We start from the raw sequence: 27,121 nt of genomic DNA, 5'->3' as shown, positions 1-27,121 counted from the left end.
TTGTTTGGGGGTTCATCGCCTTCTTGTTTCTATGGAGATGTCATTGCTGCGCCTGGAAATTTCCCCAGTATGACATTAAACAGATACATATATTATATTACCTTACATATATTAAATTACAGGTGGGTTTATAGCTTAAAAATACCTAGAAAAACAGGCATTCTGACTGTGAGCAGGCTTTTCCACAAATCTGATCTGTATCTTGGTCTGGTTTGGTCTCCATGGAGATAGAAAGGTTTAATACCATACTATGAAACATTCCAGACAAAACAATTACATCTCCATGGAGAAAAGCATTTGATAAACCCTCCACCATAAAAGTTACACAATGCACCTTTAAAAATAAGGCCTTGGACACAGTTGTGGGTTGATGTTACTGACAACATGTTAAAAATTACACAAATAAAATGAATACTTCAGCGGAGGACACTTCTGCTTTTAGAAAGGGGTTTGTGTCTAAATACTAATGCTAATGCTAATTTTGAGACATAATTATAAGGTGACCAGATGTCCTTATTTACCTGGGACAGCCCCAGTTTTGAGCCCTGTGTCCCCTGTCCCAGCAGATTTATCTAACACCACTGATTTGTCCCAGTTTTATACAAGAAATGTCTCTCCAGGTGTCCCTATTTTTGACCCATTTTTCTACCCACCAACAGTAAAGAGAGGCATAAATTGTTGGTTGTTTAGGTAAAATACAGAAAAGCTGCTTAAAAATGTTAGTCATGAATGGTCTCTGCATAACAGTTTTCCTTATTTACGCACTCGTTTCACAATTTTATTATTGCCACCCACCAAAAAATTGGATGTACCAGTTTTTTATTTTGAAATTCTGTCCCCCCTAGCATAATAATGATTAGAACAACATCACAAACTGAAGTTATCTACATTTAAAAATTATTGGGTAAGCTTGACTTTAATTAATTTGAATTTTAATAGGTTGTTTAATATTTTCTGTTTCACGATTTTAATAAAAGTGACTGTTCGCTTAAAGACACAGTGAGCTCGCAAGCACACTGCTGTGCACAGAGCCAATACTACTGAAAAATTATGCTGTTGGCCAAGACAAGACATTTGCCTATTCAAATCAGTTCTCCATAACATTACATACAGAAGCAGCCAGAAATCGATTTTGCATGGAAAAAAATGCAAATTATATTTAAAATAAATATAGGTTATGAGACTGAGACATGGGTTATTATAGCATTTCAAGTATTATTGGTTTGTAGATAATCAATATTTTTTTGAAGGGCCCATATTCCTGTACATTTTCCTTGTTTCCTTGTTTCCTTGTCTCTAGAGATTATTGTTATGGCTTTGTCTGAACTGTGCCAGAGTATGGTATTAGATTTGGCCATTTCCATAATAACAAGCATGTGACGCCACCAAGCAAAGTTACAGGCCAAATCTATGGAGAGGTAATGGATGAATGGAGGAATGGATTTCAAGGTATTCCTGAGCAATAAAAACAACTTTAATAGAAAACTGATATGTTTACTTGTGTACTGCGGAATATTCAAGACAAAGCAATAATGTCATCACAGAGACAAGCAGGTGGTGGACCCTCCCCATGGAAGTTACACAGTAAACCTTTAAGGCATAACATAAAACAAAAATTCAAGCGTTTAATATTACGAAATGTTGTACTTTTTCCCACTTTTATTTGCATATTTAAGACTTTATTGTGACATCAATGGCTCTCACTGTGTAGTTTTACAAACTCATCAGAAAAACACATATAAAACAATGGCTCAGACTTTGTGAGGGACAATGGAGACAGAGAGACGGTTCATATTGACGTTCTCAGAGGAAATGACGTAAGCCTCTCTCCTGCCCTTGGACTCAGCTGGGCTCTGGTTGGTTGTGCTGTTGCTTAGCGACAACAAGAGATGCCAGAGTCCTACAGAGAAAGTATGAACTGTTCTGTGACGAAAAATGTGTTGTTACATATTTATTAATTATTTATTTATTTCATTTGTATATAATATTTTATTTACTATTTTATTTTATTATTTTTTATTACATATTTGATTACATTTTCAACATTTTAACACAACACACAAAACAAAGAGCAGTCTGAGCACACATTTGAGTTTTCCTCATTACATAAATATTACCCAATTAAGCAAGACATACCGACCTGGTCAAACAGGCAAATCAACAGCCTGCCATGACACTGAGCCTGTACCTATCTAAATTACATTTTTTTATGTATTTTATTTTTGATCTTTGTAGTTTTAGAAGCTATATGTTTCTTTATGCCTATTATAGGGATGCACTGATCCAGCTTATTCAGTTCCGATACCAATTCCGACCATGCCCAATAAACACTCTTATTACATCAATTTATAAGACCAACCAGGAGGAGTCAATATTTGGAAGCTGATATCTAAGACAGCCATTTTTTTCATCATCAGTGCCAAAATATGATTCCATTATTAGATGGGTGCATCCCTAGCCTGTCATTGTTTTGGAGATTAGTACAGTCATAGTTATTATATTATTCACTGAGCTCTCTGTTGTGTATTTACAGGTGGTAGGCAGTATGGACGCCCACCCCAGCAGATATTGTGCCACTGTGCGGGTGCAAAGGCCCAGACAGGAGATCATTGAGGATTTGTCTTACATGGTGCGAGAACTGTTAATCCAGTTTTACAAATCCACGCGCTTCAAGCCCACCAGGATCATCTTCTACAGGGATGGAGTGCCCGAGGGACAGCTGCCACAGGTATAAGGGTATATATGTATAAGGGTTGTAAAAAGACTATTGGTATTGACTATCGAGTCTATTCCTTAGTATAAAAGTAGTTTGGAATTTTAGTATCATGACAACACTTCTGTCTACACCTATCTATTGTACAAAGACAGTACAAAGACGTTAATAATGCTCCCACAACTTTCTCTTCAATAATGTTCCTCAGATTCTGCACTATGAGCTCCTGGCCATCAGGGACGCATGTATCAAACTGGAGAAGGATTACCAGCCGGGCATTACCTATATTGTAGTGCAAAAACGCCACCACACGCGCCTCTTCTGTGCTGACAAGTCTGAAAGGGTAAGACATCAAACTATGAATGCAATGATGTCACAATACCAGATGGGGGTTTTGATTGATAGCATATTACTTTTATTATTAATTTTTTTTGAATTAATTGATGGCATAGTACTTTGTCATGCAACATTCAAAAGATGAATTCACAAATGGTGATCCTGATCATTTTTATTATTTACTAGATCCACAGACTGACTCAATTACAACAAGAGTCTGCATTTTAACTATATTATTTTTAGCGTCCCCCTCATCTGTATTAAAGGTACTTTATTATGCAAAAAAAATGACTCTTATGAGCTTTTAGTCATGTTATAATATCGTTACCTCATCAAAACATACCTGGAGTTGAGTTTTGTTTCATTTATACATGTTTGAGTAACCCTCTATTATTACTCTGTCTACATTTCCAAACCTCAAAATGCTCTGTTTCACCTTGTGATGTCATCTAGTGGTAGTTTTTAAGTTAACCGCTACCTTTTACCTTTAGTTAAGTGGAGATGGGCAATTCCAAGGCTGAAATTATCCAGATTGTAATAAAGGTGTATGGAGTTTAAAAACAGAGTGGAGCACTTCCTGTAGTATCACATGACATCATAGGGTGGAACAGACTGTTTTCTGTTTGAAAGAAGTAAACTAAACTAAACTAAACTAAATATAATTGTGGGTTAAAAATCTGTGAATGAAACAGCACAACTCATGTATGTTTAATATGGTCTTTTTAGCAGCTGCTCATCTGTATTAAATATTATTGCCATTTAGATTATTTTAATAAAGTCTATAAATGAAGTGTTTCCATCATGATTTCTTTTCTGTTTTTAGATTGGAAAGAGTGGTAACATTCCTGCAGGGACCACAGTGGACACCAGCATCACTCACCCCTTTGAGTTTGACTTCTACCTGTGCAGCCATGCAGGCATACAGGTGACTCAAACACTACACATGTCCAGACAGGCTTGAAATTGGAACTTTCCCCTCAAATAAGTAATGGTAAAATATATGGGCCAATATTTTTGGGTATATTCACACTTGTCACTTGTTTAGTCCTTTGTTTGTTCCTGGTCTAGTTCAGATTTAATCCCTGTTTTGTGTCTATTTTGATGATGTATTTGCTAGGGATGGGCGATTTCTCTGCAAGTATCTCTGTCAGCTGATATCGATACAAATTATTCTGTATCGGTAACAGCTGATATCGAGTCTATCGATATTGAGACGATTGCATTAAAATCATTGACTGTATATATAAATGGACATGGCTAACAGACTAGCCGGTGCATTCCAAATACGAAATTCGCATGCAGACAGTTCCAGCTCCTTCTGACTCTGGCTCCCATTCACTGCTGCGAGACTCGTCATTTTGGTCTTAAAATATTCGTATTAACCTGCTCTACATAATCCTGGTTGGGTTCTTTTTTGCTATGTTGTTCATTAAAAGAAAACTTTCATATATACTAAAGCTTGGCTCCAACAGCTAGCATCGCAAGCTTCATTTGACTGGAGCTGAACGGTATGGGTGATGTTAAACTTGCTTAGTCCACTTCTTTATACAGTCTATAGTCAAAATAGAAATGGAAAAGCATTATATGGCTAAATGTTTACACAAAGAAACAGAACAATTTAAATTGCTGTAAAAGATAGTTTGCCATTATATTTTTAACAAAATTTTAGATTCATTTGTGGGCCTTCCTTGGTTATCGGCCACAGCAGTGGGACTTTCTTACGCCCTAGTATTCACAAGTGAGAAATCTGTAGGTTTATTATAGACTAAACCATATGTTTCCATGCTTACTCTCTCTTATGTACACATGACTAAGAGATGACTATTTATTATTAGACTTTTATTTGGCTGTGGTTATAAAAATAAGACTGCTCTCCCAAATAGTGGAGAATGTGCTTCTTTTTACAAAACTCTTGGGTTTTGATGATTGAGCATGACTCAGGATGAGTCTGTTTCCTGGAACTACAATGACACAAAATGAGCTCAGGTTTAGAAAAAATCTGTAAAAAAATCAGTATAAGTTGACATTAGCCGTTTAGTTATGTTTAAAGATGCACTATGTAATTTTTTTGGTTAGGGGTCTGTCACCTGCTTGTTTCTATGGAGATGTCATTGGTCTGCCTGGAATGTGCCACAGTGTGGCATTAAACAAGTCTACCTTATGTTTATTAAATTATAGGTGGTTTTATAGCTCAAAAATACCTACAAAAACAGGCATTCTGACTGTGAGCAGGGTCGCCTCTCCACAGATCTGACCTGTAACTTGGTCTAGTTTGATCTCCATGATGATAGAAAGGTATACCATACTGTGAAACATTCCAGACAAAGAAATAACATCATGGAGAAAAGCATTTGACAGACTCTCCACCAGAAAAGTTACACAATGCACCTTTTAAGTACATTATCACCACACTGTCAATTGATTGATTGGTTTTTATTTTGAATTTGTGCCAAGAGAGAAACAATAATCATATATACATGTACATTGTAAACAACAGAAAGCACATTTGTCGAAAATTATGTGGTTGCTTATTTACATTGATCATAAAACTTTACAAATATTTACATATAAATTACACACTATACATACTAAATGTAAGCTTGTAACTGAAATGTGACTGAAGTTTTTTTTTTTTTTTTTAATGTTTGAACTATTTGGGTTTTTGTGTATCAGGGTAACAATCATTAATGTCTGCTCACTTAATTTAAACTCTTCTCAGGGTACCAGCAGACCGTCCCACTACTACGTGCTTTGGGACGACAATCGCTTCACTGCGGATGAGTTGCAGATCTTAACCTACCAGTTGTGCCACACGTATGTGCGTTGTACCCGCTCTGTCTCCATTCCTGCTCCAGCCTACTATGCGCGACTTGTAGCCTTCCGTGCCCGCTACCATCTGGTGGACAAAGAACATGACAGGTGAGTCTGATGCAGGTGGAGGCAAAGTTTATTTAGGACATATCAGTACTGAAACACTCTCAGCAGAATTTGGCCCTTACTTGATAATATAAAAAGAGACAAGGTACAAAGTTGATTGAGCGGTCAGATTGATTGGCCTACAGGTCAGGATTCCAGCTCCCACAGATGAATACTGTCCTTGGGCAAGACACTTAACCTACCTCGCCCACAGTGTCTGCATACACTGGTGTATGAATGTGTGTGTGAATAAGTGAGTGATGTAAAGTACTTTGAGTGCCCTGAATGTGGTAAAGTGCTATATAAAAATGTGACCTGAGGTACAACAACTGAAAATATTAAAAGTCTCTTATTACATGCTGAGGGCCACATTCTACTGAGATTTCTACTCAACCCTCACAGAGATCTTGTACTCTAATTTTTAAAGATTTTTTATAACCCAGTGACGCGCTACCTCTTCTCTTAAAGGTCCTATGTTAAGCAAAATGTACTCTTTTGAGCTTTAATCATCCAAAACATACCTGAAGTTGTGTTTTGGTTCACTCACACGTGTTTGAGCAACCCTTTATTATTAGTCTGTCTATATCTCCAAAGCTCAAAATGCTCTGTTCTACCTTGTGATGTCATGAAGTTATAGTTTCTAAGTTAACAGCTCCTTTTACCTTTTGTTTAGTAGACATTGGAAATTTCAGGGCTAAATTATCCAAATGATTTTGGTGATGCAGTGTATGCAGTTAAAAAAAACACAGCGTAGCACTTCCTGTATTACCTCATGACATCACAAGGTGGAACAGAGTGATTTCAGTCTGATTGAAGAACTCAGCCTAAATATGCAGGATTTGTGTGATAAACATGTATGAATGAAACAAAACACAACTCTAGGTATGTTTGTGATGAGGAAACAACATTATAACATAAATCACAAAACAGTAATATCTGAGTACTGATGTAGTTTTGTGTTTTCTGACAGTGGAGAGGGCAGCCATGTGTCCGGTCAGAGTAATGGCCGGGACCCTCAGGCTCTGGCCAAAGCCGTGCAGATCCACCATGACACACTGAGGACCATGTACTTCGCCTGAGCTCCATGACCCCTCCCACCTCATACTTACTGTGGGCTGCAGCTAGCCCACTGCCACCTCATCCCCATCCCTTCTCCCCAGTGACTCCCACTACACACCCTTTACAGAGCATAGAGTCATCAGAACCACAAACATGCCCTCACCTGTGCCACGCAGGCACTCTACAGCCTCATGCACTCAAACGGTTTGAATCATTTTAATGTTTTTTGTTGATTTTTTTTTTTTTTTACCTTTTACCAGGACTATTGTTCTTTTTATGTTGACTTTTTAAAACCTGGGTATTAATATGTAAATGTATTGTATAGGGGTAGCACGGTTCAGGAAAAAAGCCGAACCATTCGGTCACAGTTCAGGACGTGTGCGCACCGCACGGTTTCCACGGTTCCCGGCTTGCACATGGTAGCCTCGTGCCCGTATGTGACCTGTTTCGCTTTGACACAAAAGAAGAGGTGTGGAGGGTGAATGCTGCGTGTTACGTGTAGAAATGGCAAGCAGGAGAGAAGTAGAAAGACAAGACGGCCGCCAGGAGATGGAGGATGCGCCCGTGTCATTTAGGGCCTGGCTCCACAGCACGCATCAGCGTTTACACGCATAACCTCGCGAAACCACAGCCACGCGTCAACGCAAAGGCGGCTCCACCAGCAGCTGCAGCAGAACATACACGCGCAGCACTGGCTCTGTTTGTCAATGGGAAAGACGATCAAACTTGACTGGGTGCGTTTAGCCACTTGTATCAGGCCCACAGTGAAACTAACAGCTGAACAGGCAAATGCGAGGATTTCAAAAGTAAATTTTAAAGCACTAATTAACAGTCTTTCTGGACCTGTGCTCTTTCAGACGACACAGATCTGCCCCAGGAGTACATTACACCATAGATTAAAGATTAAAAAGAAAAAAATTACAACAAGAACCATACAGAACCAAAAACCGCGACTTGAAACCAATACAAACCGAACCGTGAATTTTGTGAACCGTGCCACCCCTAGTATTGTAAGCTACCTTCACACTCCTATCTATGTAAGTATGCATTACGGATAGGGGAGAAATGGGCAAGAAAAAGATAATATCTGAAAATATCTTTTTTTACTGCCACCACGATGCTGCCTCCAAACCTATCCGAATGCCAGATGCCAGTGTTTTGTGTCCTTACCTGTGGGCATCCTACGTGTGGCACTAGGCGCATACTTACATGTGTCATTCACTTACGATCATGTCATGCTTTGGGATTATGTTTTTAAGTATTTTTACTGCATTATGGAGAATTGGAGTATATGGTACATTAGCACTTAGTGATAGCATGTAGGTGCCACAAGTCCTGCACATACAAGTTTGTCAGTATGTACTGTACACTGAAGTCTCCTGGCCTGGGACTCAAGGAGCAGGCATAGCATATCATAGACACAGAAGAGATTTTCTTTCACTCTCTGTGCTGGATGGCACGTCCCTTAGAGAACTAGCCTTAGGCATCATAGAGTAACAGTAGAGGGACCATTTGTTTAGAGTGTGTCAAATATATTGTACTTGCACCCCATGCACCTAAACCAGCATTAACCAGCCAAAAGTGATCCCAACCAATGGAAACGGGCACTTAGACAGGAAGATAATCTTTATTTCTGCTTTTAGGATTTTTGAGGCACTTTTATTTACTTTTTGTTTAATTGCTGCAAAATGATGAGTTTTCTTCCTGAGTATGACATAGATTATATAGCGTTTCTCACACTTACACTTGCTCTCATAACAAAAAGGCAACTAAGGCAATAGATAAGGTCAACACACCTCAGTAGATTTGAATGCAGGCAACTACAAAAGTCTGTGACCACACAAGTGCTGTAAAGCTGAACTTAAGATTCAGCCATTGACCTTGCTCTGATCATTGTGCACATTCCAGCCTGTATTAGCAGAGCTTACGCTTCGGCATGCACCCTAAACATCCACCCACACGCTCCAGCTCTCACGTGCACATACCCGCTCCACTGTAACAACATTAGTCAAAGATTCTTCCCCTCACTAAAACGTGTCACTCAGCCTTGTTGGCAGAAGCACAGATCTCTCTGCCTTGAGTCTCTTCCATTGTATGCAGACTTCTTAATGCACTTGTCCTTTTATCCTTATTACTAAAAATAGTCACTACGACCCACACTTCATTTCACCCCATCACCTGATGTGTTGTGACTTTGAAGAACCACACCTGCAGCGCTCCTGGCCCGACCCCCAGCCTGTGCCCGCCACTCCCTATTGGTGCTCTGTGTGCATGGGCGGCACAGGCAGGGGACTGCTGCATCTACAAAGAGTGGGCAGTTAAAGCTACGGAACATGCCCTGCCTTTACATCTAGTCACTTTTGGGAGTTAATGAAAAAAATGCATGTAATATTTTTATGACTGGATATTCTGAGCCACCTTATTCTGGTTTCTTAGAGGTAGGAGCTGTGTGCTCACCACTGCCTGTCAGTTGTTTTGCCTCGATTGTGTAATGGTTATAATGACTGCTTATTTTCTTTTTTTTGTTATTATATGAGTATTGTGACTAGTGTCAAAGTGTATCCTCAAGAGGGCACTGTAGAGACTGTCTCAAAGTTCCACCTCAGATGCCCTTAAAGCGCCTCAAACCTTGTCTGATGGGTAAAGCCCTTTGAGATGAAAGGGATCAAAAGAGATCAGATAAGTGTGATTTTTAAATCATCTTTATGAACTTGCGTAATCAAAATGCCTTTGTACACCATTTTACTGATTCTTCATTGTGTCCAAGGTGATTTGTATATATAAATGCATATATAATATTAACCTGTTATGTATTCCGGCTCACCCAAAGCTGGGCCTGTCACAGTCGGGGGCCAGTGTTCCTACCCCCTTTCTGTACTTAAAAAAATGAGTCTGGGGGCATTATCCAGCACCACTGAATCCAGATGCAGTCCTTCACTCACTGAAGCCACAAAGCACCTTGTAACTGGGGGTGACCATTGACAGTCCCCCCCACCTTGTAACCGGGGGCGACCAGTGACTGTCCCCCCTTCCAATGCATCATGTGGACAGCGGAGAGGGCTCTTCTCTCCACGCAGCCTCACTGTCTGACTAAGCAATATCGAAGCCACTGATCAAGAACAGTCCTTGTCAAAGCACTTCCCAATACATTTGAATGAAAGGACATGGAAGCATACTATTTTGGCTCTGTATGTTGGGGAGGGTTATTTTTTAAAGAAAATAAAATTGTTTTTTATTAAATCTGTGTTGTGATTTCAGTTGCTAAATTTTGAAGAGCCCATATTATGCTATTTTCTGATGTATGTTATAATTTCCTCATCACAAACATACCTTGAGTTTTGTTTCTTTTACACATGTTTAACACAACCTTGCATCTGTTCCACCTTGTGATGTCATGTGGTAACACAGAAAGTGCTCCACCGTGTTTTTAAACTCCATACACCTTCACTGGAATCTTTGGGATGAGTTCAGCCTTGGAATTGCCAACCTCTACTGAAATAAAAACTAAAAGGTAGCTATTAACTTGAGAACTACCAGTACATGACATCACAAGGTGGAATAGAGCATTTGAGCTTTGGAGATGTACACAGACTTAATAAAGGGTTACTTAAAAATGTGTGAATGAAACAAAACACAACTCCAAGTGTGTTTATAATGAGGTAACTATATTATAACATGTCTTAAAGCTCACAAGAGTAAATTTTGTGTAATATAGGACCTTTAACCATGCTATGGGTACCTTGTTCTGAAAAGCGTAATGCAATAATGGATTAAAAGTGCGCGTAAATGTATTCATAGTGGTGTAATAAAGGTGGGATGCTTCGTAGATATATAATGTGCTCTTAGATGAAGGCGGAGTGAACTTCTGACGTGCAGGCTCGGGTCCACCTCTTCCTGTCGGTGTCAGCAAGGCAACTTCACCATATTTAGCTCCGCAGAGTTGATCTGTCATCCAGACCGAAAATTCGAACTCTTGTCGGCGCATTCTCCCTGGACTTGACAGCTTTATTTTTCTACTAGAACAACGCCTACAGACAAAGATTTTGTTCTGGAGATGCTGCTAGATAAACCAGATCGTGTCACGGGTTGTTTTTAACGTCACTAAACTCCCATCGTCTGTCAAGAAGAACTATCCACCAGCGGAGCCAGGAGAAGCTAATTACCGACTGCGCTAACCCGACTGTCGCTTGCCTTTACCGTCGACTCGAATTTATGTCGTCCAATTTACGCATCGGTTCTTGCTGTTTATTCATATGAAGCAACTGAAGCCGCTGTGATGATATCCTGACAGCACGTCCATTCTGCTCCTGGCACTTTCTAATCCCGGGCTAGCGAGCTAAAGGGGCTAACTAGCAGCCAGTAGCCGCAGCCGTGGCACTTGCTCCCCCACTGGATACGTGCGTAAAAGTGGGGACGCGGAACAGCCCCGACCGGTGAAGCTACACCGTTACCACCGTACCGACGAGGGGGCCCGTGGGACAGTTCGCGGAGGAGAGGAAGAGGGAGAGCGGGGAGCGGGAGGGCGTTAAGCCGAAGGAGACACCGGGTTGAACGGAGGCAGAGTCCAAGATATTTGACAAGTGTGAGCCGGGAGTGAACCGGGCACAGACCTCATGAATGGAAATCGGAACTACAGGTAAATCCGCCGTAACGCACTGACGACACGTTTACGACAGCAACACACTCCTTTTCTACACAAATTACTAACCAAACATGTTACATATTTATAAATTAGATAAGTTACGACGTCATTTTTCTATCAAGATTATTCAGAGATTGTCACAATACATAATTATGGGTATTTGGGTATCACCACTACCCTGAGTTTTCTATTCGTTAAAGGTGCACTACGTAACTTTTTTGTGCGTGATCTACTACCTGCTTGTCTCCATGGAGATTGCCTTGTCTGGACTGTTCCTCAATGTGGATGGAAACTTTGCACTCATGTAATTATAAGTGTTTTGTTGCTATAAAATGCCTTGAAAATTATGCTACATTATTTTTACTGTCCATAATAGTGCAGCTTTAACTGTCTGGTCTCGTCTTATGGTTCATGGTCCATGTTAATTTTAAGAGGCATTTAAAGGTGTAACTTTTTAGCTTGGGGTTCGCCACCTGCTTGTCTCCATGGAGATGTCCCTAGAATGTTCCACAGTGTGGCCATAAACTTAAAAATCTTGCATAGGGACTTGCAAGCCAAATTATAGGTTAAATTTGTGGAGATGCGACCCCACTCACAATAAGAATGTATGTTTTTTAAGATATTTTTGAGCAATAAATAACGCCTGTAGTTAGATAAATGCAAGACAGATTAGTTTAATACCATATTTTGGATAATTTAAACCAAACATTAACACCTCCATTGAAACCAACAGGTTGCGGACCCTCTTCAGAAAAGTTACACTGTGCACCTTTAAGAAACTGCAAATGAGAGTATAGCACATCAGATAATAGCATCTTCTGTTATAAACTACTCTAGTGTGACAGAAATGGTAAACTGTACAAACTATGAGTCAGGGTTGAGATGGTTTGACTGTCTCTTCATGCAACAATGACTCCAACTCTCAATTTGATGCTGACAATTTGTAATTAGTAAAGTCTGTGTAATTTCCCAGAGGCTTGTGTAGTGCTCGCTTTGTAAATTCCTCTTCACCATTAGGCAGGTGTGTGGGCTCCCGTTGCCACTACCAGATGCCCTGGTATTCCCCTGTATTAACAGTCAGAAGCCCAGTAGCCCACCCACACTGTTTAATCAAGATGCTCTGGTATAGTCCCTATTGTTAAAGAGGAAGTTGATTTGGGTAAAGGTGCATTGTGTAACTTATCTGGTGGACGGTCTGTCATCTTCTTGTTTCTATAGAAATGCCACGTCTGCCTTACATTTACTCAATTACAACTTACAGGCCAACTTACAGATCTGACCTGTAAGTTGGCCTGGTTTGGCCTCCATGAAGATAGAAAGGTTTAATACCATACTCTGAAATGTTCCAGACAAAGGAATAACCTCTCCTTGGAGAAAAGCATTTGATGGGCCACAACGCACCTTTAAAGATGACGCTATACGTAGCTTTATACCTGCTTGTTTGGAATGTTCCACAGTTTGGCATTACAACTTTATATTATTAATTTATAATTTGTAGTTTTTTTTTATAGTAAACACTACACACATTCTTACTGTGAGGGAGTTCACCTCTCCACAGATATCACCTGTAACTTGGCCTGGCTTGGCACAATGGAGACAATTTTAATGAAATGCTGCGGAACATTCTATGTAAAGTACCAGAGAGATGAGCAGGTGCCATGCCAGAAAAGTTATAGTGCACCTTTAAGTTGTATGTGTGAGGCATTCTTAGGGCTGGACAATATATTGCAATGGAATCGAAATTAGAGCTCAATCGGTATATCGGTTAGAAAATATATGCAGTTTTTGCTGTTGGTCTTAAATCTCTTGCAGAGGTCGATATTTTATTTTGTTTAAAGAAGGCATCACGCTTTATTTGAATGCGAAGAGCACTACACAAAACATGACTACACAGCTCTTGTATCCACCTTGTAAGAAAACAGGTTTGTGGATGAGTCATTTCAAATCATATAATTTGGGGAAAATAATTAAAATTGTCTTTATACATCAGGCCAAAAAAAACCAACAGAGTTTATAGGCCTTCATTTTCTCTGGATTCATAACTATTGGCATCAGTCATAAAAACAAAAAAAAAGTATAGATCGAGCTCACTGTTTGAACTTGCACAGCTACATAGATCCTACAGGCAGTCTTCTACAAAATTAAAAAATAAATAAATAAAATGAACCCACAATACCTCTACAATCATGTTCTAAAATGTACGGGGGTCATCTGTGTTAGCAAATAATGTCTGTTCTCTGAAACGCTGAAATGTTCCTGGATGCATTTAAAAATTGTACAATGAAATGAAAATGTGAAGGCATAAATTTCAATGTAATAGCAGCAATACTTATCTTTGTACTAATAATGCCACAATACTATGTCATACTTGATTGTGATACTAAAGAATAGACTTATACTCCATACCAATACCCAATGATAATTAAAAACATTCCTTCTTTGGACAATAGAATGTGATTTTTAGCATTAAATCATAGCACTTTCTTTTATATTACCATGTGGACTTAAATCTATGTAATCCCTCAGCCGTCCAGGTAGGTTCCATAGTGAACCATGGGCGTGTACTAGTCTGTGTGGTCTTATACTTGTTCTGATACAGCTCAAGATCATTCTAAAACTATTTAGGACTGGTTCATTAATAATTTCTGTCCCGTGAATGTGACTTTTTTAGCATCGATATCTGCTCAAATGAGAATCTATCTTAAGTATCGATTAGTATGTACTTTTCGATGCTTTTGATAATCCTACATTGTGCCATACGATTGGAGGTTCTAGATTTGTGGCCTGCTGACTCCAAGACCTTTATATATTTGACCACTGCACTTATAAAAAAAACATATGTTTCTGTTGTGGTGATTGGAAGATTATTTTGGTAAACTTTTGTTTTACTATAGCAGTTCTTCCAGACCTTACATACTCTTAATGGCCGCTGACATTTGATCCATTAGTAAGTTGGGATCACATCCTTCCCTCTTCTTCCTCCTCCTCTTCCTCTGTGGTCTCATTAGCACTAAAGTAGGTTTTAAGGACACCTCCCACACTGTGTAACATTACAAACTGAGCGCGCCCTTTAGACCATGTATGTAAGTTTAGGTCAGAAAGTATCACATTTCAGATATATATTATTTTTGCTGCAGTATTTTGTTCTGTATTAAGTAGTTATTGTTAGGTACACTTAAGGATGCACTGATATAATACTGGTATCAGATACTGACATTTTTGATGGATCGAACATCAGTTCCAAGATATCTGTTTAGTCGATATCCCATTTTGGTATATAAATTGGTCTATTATGACGATTTACTGGCCAAGGTTCATCTCAAACACCTCCAGATATTGACCTTGTATTTTTTCGAAGTTGTGGTTCCTTTAAATGACAAATAGCAAAAGACTAAATATATACCATAAGCTATTTCTTATTAAAGGAAGTAAATCATAATTCAATCTTTGTCCTAGTATAATAGGTTGATATCGGGTATCAGCAGATACTTAAAACCAAAATGTAGACATTGGTATCAGAACAATAAAAGCTGGATCAGTGCATTCCTAGGTACATTTGATGATACTCTATGCATGCTATGTAATGCACAGTTGGCAAGATTCAGTCCTTTAGGCTTAAACCAACCGAATTTCAGCGCTGAAACTGGAAAACCAAATGAGAAACTCAGTTGAGGCTCATTTTGCGTTCTGTAATAATCGTCTTTAGAACCAAAACAACTTGGCCATGTCTAATGTTTTATTAATTAAGAATAAATCAGCATACAATCATTAAAAGCTACATTTGGTTTGATCTATCCCTACCTCAAATCTGGGGACACTGTTGGATCATGTTTATAAAATCAAAATCTTACAAAGCTTACAGTTCCTTTTAAATGGTTTGCCAAAAACATATATATAATTTTAAGTATTGATACTGAAGAAAAAAACAGAACTAGAGAGATAGATGGATAGAATGATCCTGAAGAAAATTCAAAGTTCAGCAGCAACATAGAAACAACCATAGCAACATAGTAAATATATTTAAGTTAGCTTTCGCTTGCATTCATCAGCTATTAATGAAGATGCATTATACAGACCTACGGCATGTATAACTAAGTTTAAAAAGAAAATATAATAAACATGGTAATAAGAAAAATATGTTTGAGTTTCTAACAGTGTTTTTTGCTATCATAGTAGTTTTGTTGGTTACGCTGCATTTGTGACATGCTTTTTAATGGCCATATAATTGCCACCGGGCTCGAGGTGCTTTACTTCGCAAGCGCCCACACATTGTTACGTCTGTGGATAAAAACTCTGGATGAAAGCTTCAGTCTTCAGTTGTGTTATTATTATGCACTGCTATAGGGCAGTGTTGTAGCCTACCACTGGTTGTATCCACAAACTCTTTCAGGTGGGACTTGGACAGCTCTTCAGTTTGTGGCTTTGTTTAATTTAGTGTTCATTTTATCCACTTTTTTGGTCCTTCTTTGGATATTTTTTTGTTCAAAACTACAGTGGAAATTATGGTGCCCATTTTCAGACTTGGTCAGACTTAATAGTTCTATTATAGACCTATAGGACTCTCTCTGATCTGAATCATCACTACTTAAACCTCAGCACCTTCAACTATCTTTGATCAGTGGTAGTGCAGCCTCTGCAGCGCAGTGAGGGAATTCTGGAGGTTCTGAGCTTTCTTTTGAGCCATGGCTTGTCCATATACAGAAAATGAGAAAAACATGTGTGAATTAAACAAAACACAACTCTCAGTATGTTTTGATGAAGTAACCACATTCTAACATGACTTAAAGCTCACAAGACTCAATTTTGCATAATATGGGACCTTTAAAACCCCCAAATAAAAAAATAAATAAAAATTTGTAGATTCATTTTGGTATTTACAGGAAGATAAACATATGTCTCATATAGTAGAGCGCTGTGAGTGCCCCCTCCTCTGTCTCGATTCAGGGACCAGGTGGGTTTATCAGTCTGAAGGAAATGAGTCATCTTAAAAGCTGGGGTAGTTCTGTTGCTCATTCAGTACTGTAATTATTGTATTGAAAACACAATTTTCATTTGAAGCAGTGGGCCTTCCCGTTTTCATGCTCAAGATGGGGATTCAATTTCTTTATTACGATTTTGGCTTGTAAATGGATTTTGTAATGAAATTGGTCTTTATTGTATCCCAATTAAGGCCTATGGTTACTATGACTTCCTGGTTTCTTTTTAAAGGGCCCATATTACACGATTTCAACTAAATAGAAAACACCACTTGGGATGTCATTTGGCAATAAAAAGTGCTCTACTGCATTTTTAAATTGCATACCACTACATTTCACTACAATGATTTGGATGATTTCAGCTGTGGAATTGTCTATCTCTAAACTAAAGGTAGAAGGTTAACTTGATTGGTTTTGTTAACTTGAAAACTACCACTTCATGACATCACAAGGTGGAACAGAGCTTTATGAGCTTTAAAGCTGTAGATGGACTAAGGCTATGTCCACATGACAACGCTCCTGGATTTTTTTCTTTGCGAGGTGAAAAAATGTGCGTCCACACACATGCTGGATCAGTAAATATCCACTGGGTGATGGGAGCTGCTCCGTAAATGGAGGCTAGTTCGAGGGATGCAGCCTTCACTGCATCGGAGGACCCTGGCCCTGGTTTTCCAAAGGCTGCAGTTTGTTTGTCTACAGGAAAACATGATGCCAGCATTCTCAGATTTCTCCACTCTGGAACCCGTTCTCAAAAAACTAAATTTTCGCCCACCAGAAACGCCGGCTCCGTGTGGATGAAAGGCCAAAACGAATAAAAACGTCTCCATTTTGACCAAAAAACATTGTTGTGTGGACCTCCCCTAATAATAAAGGTTTACTCAAACGTGTGAAAAAAACACAGCTTAGCTTAGCACGTGAGCTTTAAGCTTCAAGTTTGCATAATAAGTAACATTCTAACAGATCAGAAAATTGTGTAATATAGACTTTTCTTATGCGTTTTAGACAACAATTACAATTAGTTCATTAATCTTTGCAGACCTAGATGGCAAATAAAACAACTGAGTCTAAACAACTGAAGTTCTAGTGTAATATGGTACTATCTACTGTGCTTTACTTTTGAATGCTGTCTCTCTCTCTCCCTCTTTCGCTTGTGTTGTCTTTTCCCGCTCATTTTTTTGGATTCACAGACAGATGCCAGCCCCTCTCCCCTGGGTGACCGGCCGCCTCTGCCCCCCCTCTCTGCCCCCCTCTCTGCTCCCCTCTCTGCCCCCCTCTCCGTGCTCCACTGGGAAACCCTTCATTGTCATTGTCCTAATAGTGTGAGTCTATGAGGACTTTGTAGTGGGCTTCTGGGGAGGTCCGAGTGCTTGATTTGTAGTCTTTTCCCATACCACTCTGCACACATCTTCATCGGACCATGAGCCTGCAGGATTGCTGTATTGTTTACGGTTTCCATGGAGAGCGCACCTTGTGAAGTTAATGTTTGGTTGTTTAGGTTGAAAATGTGCTGCCAGCTTCATTTGTCTGTGTGTTTAGTGTGTTAGTATCATTAGTAACAGTGTTTAGAATTATGCAATGAGATGAAGGCACTAAGTTGTATGTAAAAATGCTACCATTTCTACATTTAATACTAGTGTAGAGCAATACTGATTTATGAAATTTATTTTTATTACATTATTATTTTGTATATTTTTAGTATATGCGATATGATGGCCTGTTACTACCAAAATTTTTGCCTATTTGCTTTTAAAATCCATAGTAAGGCCCGCAAATATATCTTAAGTTGAGGTTGAGAAGATCAAGAATTAACAAAATATATTTAACTGTGATATGAAATATGTTGGTGCATGTTTGTGTCAACATACTATTCTATTCTAGTCCTTCTATTTCTGTTTTTAGTCACTAATCTGTATCGATTATTGATATGGACTGATAAAGATACTGGAACCATTATCTCACACATCCGTATTTGTACTAGTTTGTGTATTCATTTAAATTGGGTACAGATGAATGCTTTGGTAACCTGTTTTTTTCTCTTTCATAATACAAAATTGTTAATTCAAGTACAAAGCTGAGCAGGGTTATCAGAAAAGAAAAATCAATACTTAAACTAATATTGAAACAAGATACCCTAGTCATTTAACACATGTATCGATCCTAACAAAAGTTACATAAACACATTGTCGAACTGTACCTTTCCTTAAGAGCTTTGCCACTGTTTTCATGAATATTTGTACTTATATTAGACCACTCTGTTAATTTGTCTAGAAGATGACATTCTATTGTATTTCAGAAAGTAGGTTAGTCACATTTTTAAACTCCGCACATTTTAAATATCACTTGTTATTGTATTTGCAATCTTATCACGCTCATATCGTCACATCCGGCACAGCATTTTGGACAATTGTGCTACTTATTTTAGTTCTCCATATTGGCTCATGATGATGATGATGATGAATGACACATGTGAAGAGTCAGAGAGGGTTAAAAAGTCATAGGCTTGTGCGGTGGATGGGTGGGGGGGTGCGGATGTGTCACGGCAACAGACCACACCCCCTCCACCCCTTTTATGTGCGTGTGTGCATCCGTCCGTCTGTGTGTGTGTGTATGCGTACGTGTGTCTATGTGAGAGAGGGAGGGCCACGGACTTGGATTCATGAAGTTCTGTGTTTTCACTTGTAGAGGCCCACTGAGGGACAGACACCACAGCTTGTTTGTTTCACCGTACTCAATTCAATTCTCAGTAAAAAAAAAAAAAAAAAAAAAGTGAAGCTCTTAGTGTGTAACTTTTATAGTGGAGAGACGGCCACCTGCTTGCCATTGCTTTGCCAAGAATGTTTCACAGTGTGGCATTTATCTCTTCTAGCTTGTATTTGTTCGATTACAGCTGTTTTATTGTTACAAAATTCAAGTGTATTTTGTCATTAAAGGCCCCATTTTACTATGTTATAATGTTGTTTCCTCATCACAAACATACCTGGAGTTGTGTTTTAAAAAATACATTTTGCTCCTTTAGTACAGAAGTAGATTTGAGTGATATTCCCAGAAAAGATAGGCAATACACAGAAAATTCTTAAGTTGTATACCATGTAATAGCCAACCCTAAATGAATTCAGTTTCAAACATGCCATCTTTCATGCTCATATCAACTTATGTTTGAGTCATTTGGTGAACCATGGAGTTAAATAAAGTCTGGGTATTTCCATTTGTAAGGAAAATAAATGAGTAAATACAACGATCAGATATTTAATACCTTTCCTGTGGAGAGAAGTATTGATTACAGTTTGTGACCTGCATTAAATAGAAGTTAATAACAAGCTGCCCTATAAAAGACGGTCTCTGCTTCTCTATAAGGGTTCATTAGGGCTGCATTACGGAAAGCACAATGTTGAGTCAATAAGTCTGTAATAACAACACAACAGCTCTGCCTTGAATGTTCCACAGTATGACCTTAAACAGTTCTACCTTACATGTTTTAAATTACAAGTTGTTCATAGCTCAAAAATACAAATACAAATGAAAACAGACATTCTGATTGTTTGAGACCGAGGTTGGCACTCCTCAGATCTGGCCCGTAATTTGGCCTGGTGAAGATAAAAAAGTTTAATATCATATTCTGAAACATTCCAGACAAAGCAATAACATCTCCACAGAGACGGGCATAGACAGACTCTCCACCATAAAAGTTACACAAAAAGTTACACCTTTTAAAAGACACATAATGCAGTGACTTTTTTGAGCTTTGAACCATGTTATACTGTTGTCCCCATGTCACAAATATACCCGGAATTGTATTTTTCTTCATTCATATTTGCTTTGATCCATTAAGCATTAGTAGTCTTCTCTGAGCACTCAAAAATGCTCAAACTCAAAAATTTTTCCTGAATTGTTGTGTCACAGGTAAATATCCTGCACAACTTTTAAGTCCTTAAACCATCTCTAGACAATAAAGGGCTTCAACGCTTAAATGCTCAGTTGAAACAGAACTATAGTTTAGGGTGTTTTCTAAGTGTAACATTATTTAAAATTTGAAAATGTGAAATAAAAATTCCAAGCTGACCAAAGCCTTAGAAGGGACAATTCAAAGTATAAAAGGGCCACAAAGCCACAAGAATGCACACGTATACACAATAACCTTTAAGTGACATTATCGCTACCAACAAAAGACAAATGATGGGGAGCGACTGTTTAAAGGGGAAGTATGTAGCTGTCGGGTGGGGTCGCCATCTGCTTGTCTCATCGAAATTTTACTGCTTCCAGTATCCCACAGTATGGCAATAAACTTTACATTTGTTGCATTTCAGGTGTTTAAATACTAATACCTTCAGAAACATGCATTTGCACATTCCACAGAGCTGACCAGTAAAATTGCATGGTGGCGTCTCCTGCTTGTCTCCATGAAATTAAGATACCATTCTGTAAAAAAGCAGGTGGCAGACTCTCCACCAGAAAATCTTTATAGCACACCTTTTAATTTGTGCACAGGTTTTTGTTTTTTCACTTAATGTTTATTTATTTATTTTTAATATAGGCAAGTAAATAGAGGTTTATCCCAGCCCATGTTACGTACCTGGTTTAAGAGAAAGCTGAATTCACAGTTCATTTGCATGGCTCACCCTTGTGGTTTGCGGTTCCATCTAAAAAGACACGGTGTTGTCTTTGGCCACCACTGGATTTTCTAGTCTCTGTGCTAATGTTATTGCAGGACTGAGGTTTTAGTGGAGAGTCTCAGGCTAATACTGTACATACTACATACATACATACATACATACATGCACTTGTCTGTGAATTCAAAAAGGTGTCTGAAGGCAGGGCTGCACAATATTGGACAAAAATTGAATTGTGATATTTCTGACCAGTTTTACAATTGCGAGTAGATTCACCAAGTATGTTTTAAAGGTGCACTATATAACTTTTCGGCAGGGGGCCCGTCACCTTATTGTTTCTACGGATATGTCACTCTGCTCTGCTTGGAATGTTCCATAGTATGACATTAAACAGCTCTACCTTACATTTATTCAATTACAGGTGGTTTTACTGCTCAAAAATACTTAACAGGCATTCTGATCTCTCCATAGATCTGACCTGTAATTTGACTTGGTTTGGTCTCCATGAAGATAGAAAGGTTTAATACCATACTGTGAAAAATGTCATCAAAGCAATAACCATGGAGAGAATAAATTGAAGAACTGTCCTCCAGGAAAGTTACACAATGCACCTTTAACATTTGACAGAAGATTAAATTTCACAGTTTTCATAACATAACTGTGATTATGAAACTGGGATTAAGAGGTTTTTAAAATACTTTTGGTTATCGTGGAATTTTCTCTAGCCACTTATCAAATTTTGTTATGACAGGGTTGGTTAAGTCGAGAACATTCTATTACTTCAGTAATTAATACAATATGGGTCATTTCAGTTAGGGTTGGTCGATATTACAAAAAAGTTCAATCACTTTTTCTATCTGAACAAAAATGTGTTTCATTAATAATTTCTTCATAATTAACAATAAAAAATTTTAATAACTGACATTATTTCTTCCTCCAAAATCTCAACACTGCTCCAAACCACTTGCTGACCCAAGATGATCGTTGGATAGTACATGACTGATTGAATGACTGAATTTTGGTCTCCATTAGGGGTGTGCAAAAATATTGAAATATTAATATATCGTATTGTTTAATGTGATGATACAGTATTGATATCAGTGCCTGCTGTATCGATATATCACCAGGAATATTTTTTTGGTATATTTTACAAAATTATTTTCTTACTGCTGTAGTTTTGTTGCTTGTTTGGAGAAAGGAAACTCATTTATGCAGCACATTTGACATTTTCATTGTTTTGATGATTAAAATGTGTTTTATATGAACTTTGAAGTGGTTTAACAAAGACTTTTAGTATCATAGCCATGATTTAGCATTTATTTTTTTATTGAACCGTATTAAATCGATTTGAAACGTATTGTATTGAACCAGAAAGTGCACTGTATCGAAATATGAATTGTATCGTGACCTTTGTATCGAGGTATGTATCGTATCGCCAATTTCTTAATGATATCCAGCTCTAGTCTCCATTAGAATTCCATTTATGGCACATCTTTAATTGCAGTACCTAATAGTGTAATGGTGGTACAGAGTGCAGCCGTATCTGTAGGTGACGTACATGGACCCTCTTGTGTCAGACCTCACCATGTCCTAGTCCTTCAGCCTGAGTGAGCCTGAGCTGCAGTGACTGACGCCATTGTACCGGGGCTGGGAGCGCTTGGCCTCTTCCCACTGCTCCGGCCCCGCTGGATTAGCACAACAGCTGTATTATGTGTGTGCGCGTGTGTGTGGGCCGGTATTCAGTGCACTGTCGGGACTGAAATCGGTGGACACATTGTCACTTCATGTCCAAGTCCCTTAAAGGTGCATTGTGCAACTTGTGCAAATGGAGATTGGTTTGTCTGTAATGTTTCCCTGTATGGTACTAAACCTTTCTATCATCACAGAGACCAAACAAGACCAAGTTACAGTTCAGATCTTTGCAGAGACAATGCCACTCATTCAGAATGCCTGTTTTTCTGAGTGTTTTTGAGCGATAAAACCAGCTGTAATTGAATAAATGTAGGCAGAGCTGTTTAATGTCATACTGTGGAACGTTCCAGACAGAACAATGGCATATTCTTAGAAACAGGCAGGCAACAGATCCCCACCCAAAAAGTTACGCAGTGCACTTAAGGTAGACTTCAAAATGAACAACATGGTTTAAAGGAACTATATGTAGGCTGCGTTCATACTCTTTTACTACAATCATAACTGAACCTGAGGTAACTGTGCCTTAACCTGAATAAAGAGGACAGTGTTTCTTATTCTCACTATATGGCCTCATGGGAAAGCTCAAAACCTCCAAAATTCACTCCCTGAGCTGCAGAGGCCGCACTAGCACTGATTCATGAATGGCTGGAGGTGCTGGGGTTTAGGTAGTGACTATTTAGATCAGAGAGAGGCGTTTTAGATTTAAACCAACTGCATTTCAGCATTGAACTAGCAACCCAAATATACGGCTCATATGATGCTCTTTCTGCTTTCTGATTGGATAATCATCTTGAGAACCAGTACACCTAATATATAAGTTTAGATGTGCATTAATTTAAGTTGCGAGTTAGGTTAAGACTAGGCATGCTAGTTGTCATTAGAATGATCACAGGTCAACAAAGCTCCGCTCTGGCCTTTGTAAATTGTGAAATGCATTTATAAACTCACTGCAGGGAATAATTAGGATGCTAAGAATGAGAAGAGGAAAACATTTGGACACTGTAAACTAGTTCTGCTTTTTTTCAGACAATAAATAAATAAATAATAATTAAGGTACAGGGCCTTGCACTTTGAATTACGTTGTGTACGAATTGTGTTATACAGTTAAACTTGCTTTGCCAAATTTGCCTTTAAGTTAGGGTTGGGCAATAGGGCAAAAAAAATATAACTATAATTGTTTTTCTCATTGACAGATTTTAGATTTTCAGTTCTATTTTTTCTTGTCAAGACTTTCAGTACTGATTTCCAAACACTACACACTTTAAATCTGCGCTATTTAACAAAATAATTGAACCTCTTGGTGCTGTATCTGATTTTATTTATTTTTATTGTTCAATTCTTACACAGAGGACATATTTTGACTTGATCTTCGTACAGTAGACCTATACTGACAATGCAATTTTGCTCAAATACATGTGAAAAAAACAACATGTCTTTAAGGTTAAGGTCAGTGTACTCTCTATGAAATAAACTCTATGCTATGTCCCCACACCGCATCCAAACTTTCCTTGTGTGTGCGCTGGTTGGCCGGGCGACGTGACTGTAGCGCTGGATGTTAGCCTAGCTCTCGGTCTCACTATGTCCTGGCCTTGGCTGCGTGCCCTCTGTGTACAGTGTGTTGTGTTGTACTGCAGAGTTGTAGAGTGGAACGGGTTCACATAGCTGAGATGTTTGTGCAGAATGCTCATGTGCTAACTTCAGTAAAGCAATAGATCTGTGTTTGTGCTTCTGCTACAGGAGCTCTCCACGTTCTGCTCACTTTCGCCGGACAAAAGCAGCTGCTGGACAAAGAGCTGAGCGATTTGACAAAAATGTCGTGACTCAGATTTTTATGACCTTCTTTGCGATTGTGGTTAGATTGGCGATTTGTGTTTTAATAATAGGATCTTGTTTTAAATGCATCTAGAATAACTGAGAAAAAGGCTGAAATATGAACTGACAATCTAATACAAAAATAACATTATAAAGCATGTTTGTATTAGGGGTGTGCATTGCCTTCAGTATGTTGATACAGTGCAGATCATGATATGCATGTCACTATTTGATATGTCCCAATACTAAAACAATGAATGATATATTGCAATTTATCAATAATTACTTCTAATAATGTAGTCAACAAAATTATATGTATAAATCATGAGAACAGTGAATGTAATTTATGATTTTAATTTTTTTTTTGCGAAAAATATTCAAAAAATTATTGGGATGCATTTTGAATAGATTCAAGAACTGTGCAATGAAGTATCACGATATATTACTGAATTTCTGATTTTTTTTTTTTAGTTTATACAGATCTAAACTACAGGATTATTGTGCCGTTTTTATTCAGAATAAGGCAGGATATTTAGTTTTAGTTTGTGGACAGGTTACGATTTGATAACTGCATCCATTGAAATTTTGATTCCATTGGGAGTAATCTTGCAGCACGAAGCAAATGGGATGATTTTTGCACTAAATTCTTAAAGGATTAAAACTGTAATTGATACATTTGAGCAAGTATCAATACTGAAATGAAATTACTTAAAACTGACAAAGTTGGATTTAAGGACCAATATCAAGATTAATATAAAACCACGTTTTTTTTTGTTTTTTTTTTTTTTTTCTTTTTTTGTAAGAAACAACACCTTTAATTAATAAAACTGATTTTTAGATTTAATTTTGTATTTCCATCAGCAGAACAAGAACCAAATCTCAGATCCGTTTGAAGCTTAAAGTTGCCCTGTACAGTGGCATGTCAGTACAGAGCAAAGGTGACCCTGCCAAATCGCTGTAGAACTTTACTTACACAACATATTTTCAGCCTTGTTTACATATTCATGTTCCTAGAAAGAAGGAAGTGAAGCTCACTGGAGGCACAGCTCTGTCTGAAGCTCTGTTACTCAAATTAGACTTTAATCTGAGTTTTGTAACTGAGTTTTTTTACACAATATGGCCTCAAAGAACTGACTGGACTGTAACTACAACAAATGAACTGATTTGTGCTGTTAAACAAGTTCCTTAGAAATAAAATTAGTCATAAGCTAGCTAGCACTTGCAAACTTGTTAATCTCCTTTTATTTGCCTTAACAGGACCATGAACACTCCTAAAAAGTGTTTTTTTTAAATGGCCCATATTATTCTATTCTCTGATTTGTGTTATGATGTCGTTTCCTTATTGTGAACTTACCTTGAGTTGTGTTTTGTTTCATTCACACAGGTTTAACACAGAAATCCTGCATATTTAGGCTGAGTTCTTCTCTTAGACAGAAAACAGTCTGTTCCACCTTGTGATGTCATGTGGTGATACAGGAGTTGCTCTAATGTGTTTTTAAACTTCTTAAACCTTCACTAGAATCATTTGGACAATATCAGCCCTGGAAGTCCCAATCTCTACTGAACGGTAAAGGGTAGCTCTTAACTACTGCTTCGTGACATCACAAGGTGGAACAGAGCATTTTGAGCTTTGGAGATGCAGACAGACTAATAATAAAGGATTACTCAAACCAAACACAACTCCGGGCATGTTTTTGATGAGGTAACAACATTTTACCGTGACTTAAAGATCACACGGGTAAATTTAGCGTAGTATACAGTAAGACTTTTAAATCCATTTAGTATTTTTTAATCTTCTTCGTTTCCTGATCTTTCTAAACTTGATTCGTTCACTTGTTTGTTGTCTTATTTGATGTACTTTGGAGCTTTTCGCCGACGTCTGTCCAGGAGCAGGACGCCGTTCCGTGGGTTTCCGTGGTTACGCTGTGACTCATTCTCTACAGCAGTGCTTTCCAAGATGAAAGACGGAAAACCAACCAACCAAGCCCACCGCCTAATCCCGCCACTCCCTCCGCTCCTACTACTACTACTACCACTCCCATCACTTCCTAACCATACACGGAGAGAGGGTTGTTTGAGGTCACTGTAGTAAAATGAAATGAAACTGTATAACTTTTCAAAATGGCCTTTTAAATGTCATTGTTGTGGTTGGAAGTTGGCTGGTCTCAAGTTGCACTGCCTCATGGGAAATTAAGTGGAATTGTAATTTGTGGAATTTGGATTACAAAAGTACGCTCATACTTTTGGAGCTGTTTGTTATTGGCTTTGCTCACTTTATGCAGTGTTGTTATTATTACTCAGAAATATAACCGGAAATTTCCAATGATTATAACAATATATATTTTTATTGCCACTCAGTTTCATAGAT

The 27,121-nt window shown here is 38.3% G+C and overlaps 2 protein-coding genes across 4 annotated transcripts in view; both read left to right on the top strand.

The window, feature by feature from the left end:
- ago1 (argonaute RISC component 1) overlaps positions 1-10,219 on the top strand; it is a 29,990-nt gene extending 19,771 nt beyond the window's left edge. The window contains exons 15-19 of the mRNA XM_055164133.1: positions 2,534-2,728; positions 2,922-3,056; positions 3,873-3,974; positions 5,769-5,968; positions 6,936-10,219. Of these exons, the coding sequence (XP_055020108.1) occupies positions 2,534-2,728; positions 2,922-3,056; positions 3,873-3,974; positions 5,769-5,968; positions 6,936-7,044 (741 nt within the window). The 3' untranslated portion in view covers positions 7,045-10,219. The remainder of the gene's footprint in view (positions 1-2,533; positions 2,729-2,921; positions 3,057-3,872; positions 3,975-5,768; positions 5,969-6,935) is intronic.
- Positions 10,220-10,944: 725 nt separating this feature from the next.
- The window catches only part of LOC110174242 (protein argonaute-3), a 54,660-nt gene continuing 38,483 nt past the window's right edge, over positions 10,945-27,121 (top strand). For all 3 annotated transcript variants that reach the window (XM_055164131.1, XM_055164129.1, XM_055164132.1), the window contains exon 1: positions 10,945-11,660. In XM_055164131.1, coding sequence (XP_055020106.1) covers positions 11,642-11,660 — 19 coding nt within the window. In that variant the 5' untranslated portion in view covers positions 10,945-11,641. The remainder of the gene's footprint in view (positions 11,661-27,121) is intronic.

Source organism: Boleophthalmus pectinirostris, unplaced genomic scaffold (genome assembly GCF_026225935.1).
Source record: "Boleophthalmus pectinirostris isolate CB_2022bp ecotype Guang Dong unplaced genomic scaffold, ASM2622593v1 HiC_scaffold_6, whole genome shotgun sequence".
Lineage (NCBI taxonomy): Eukaryota > Metazoa > Chordata > Actinopteri > Gobiiformes > Gobiidae > Boleophthalmus > Boleophthalmus pectinirostris.
This window is presented reverse-complemented; position numbering and strand designations above follow the sequence as displayed.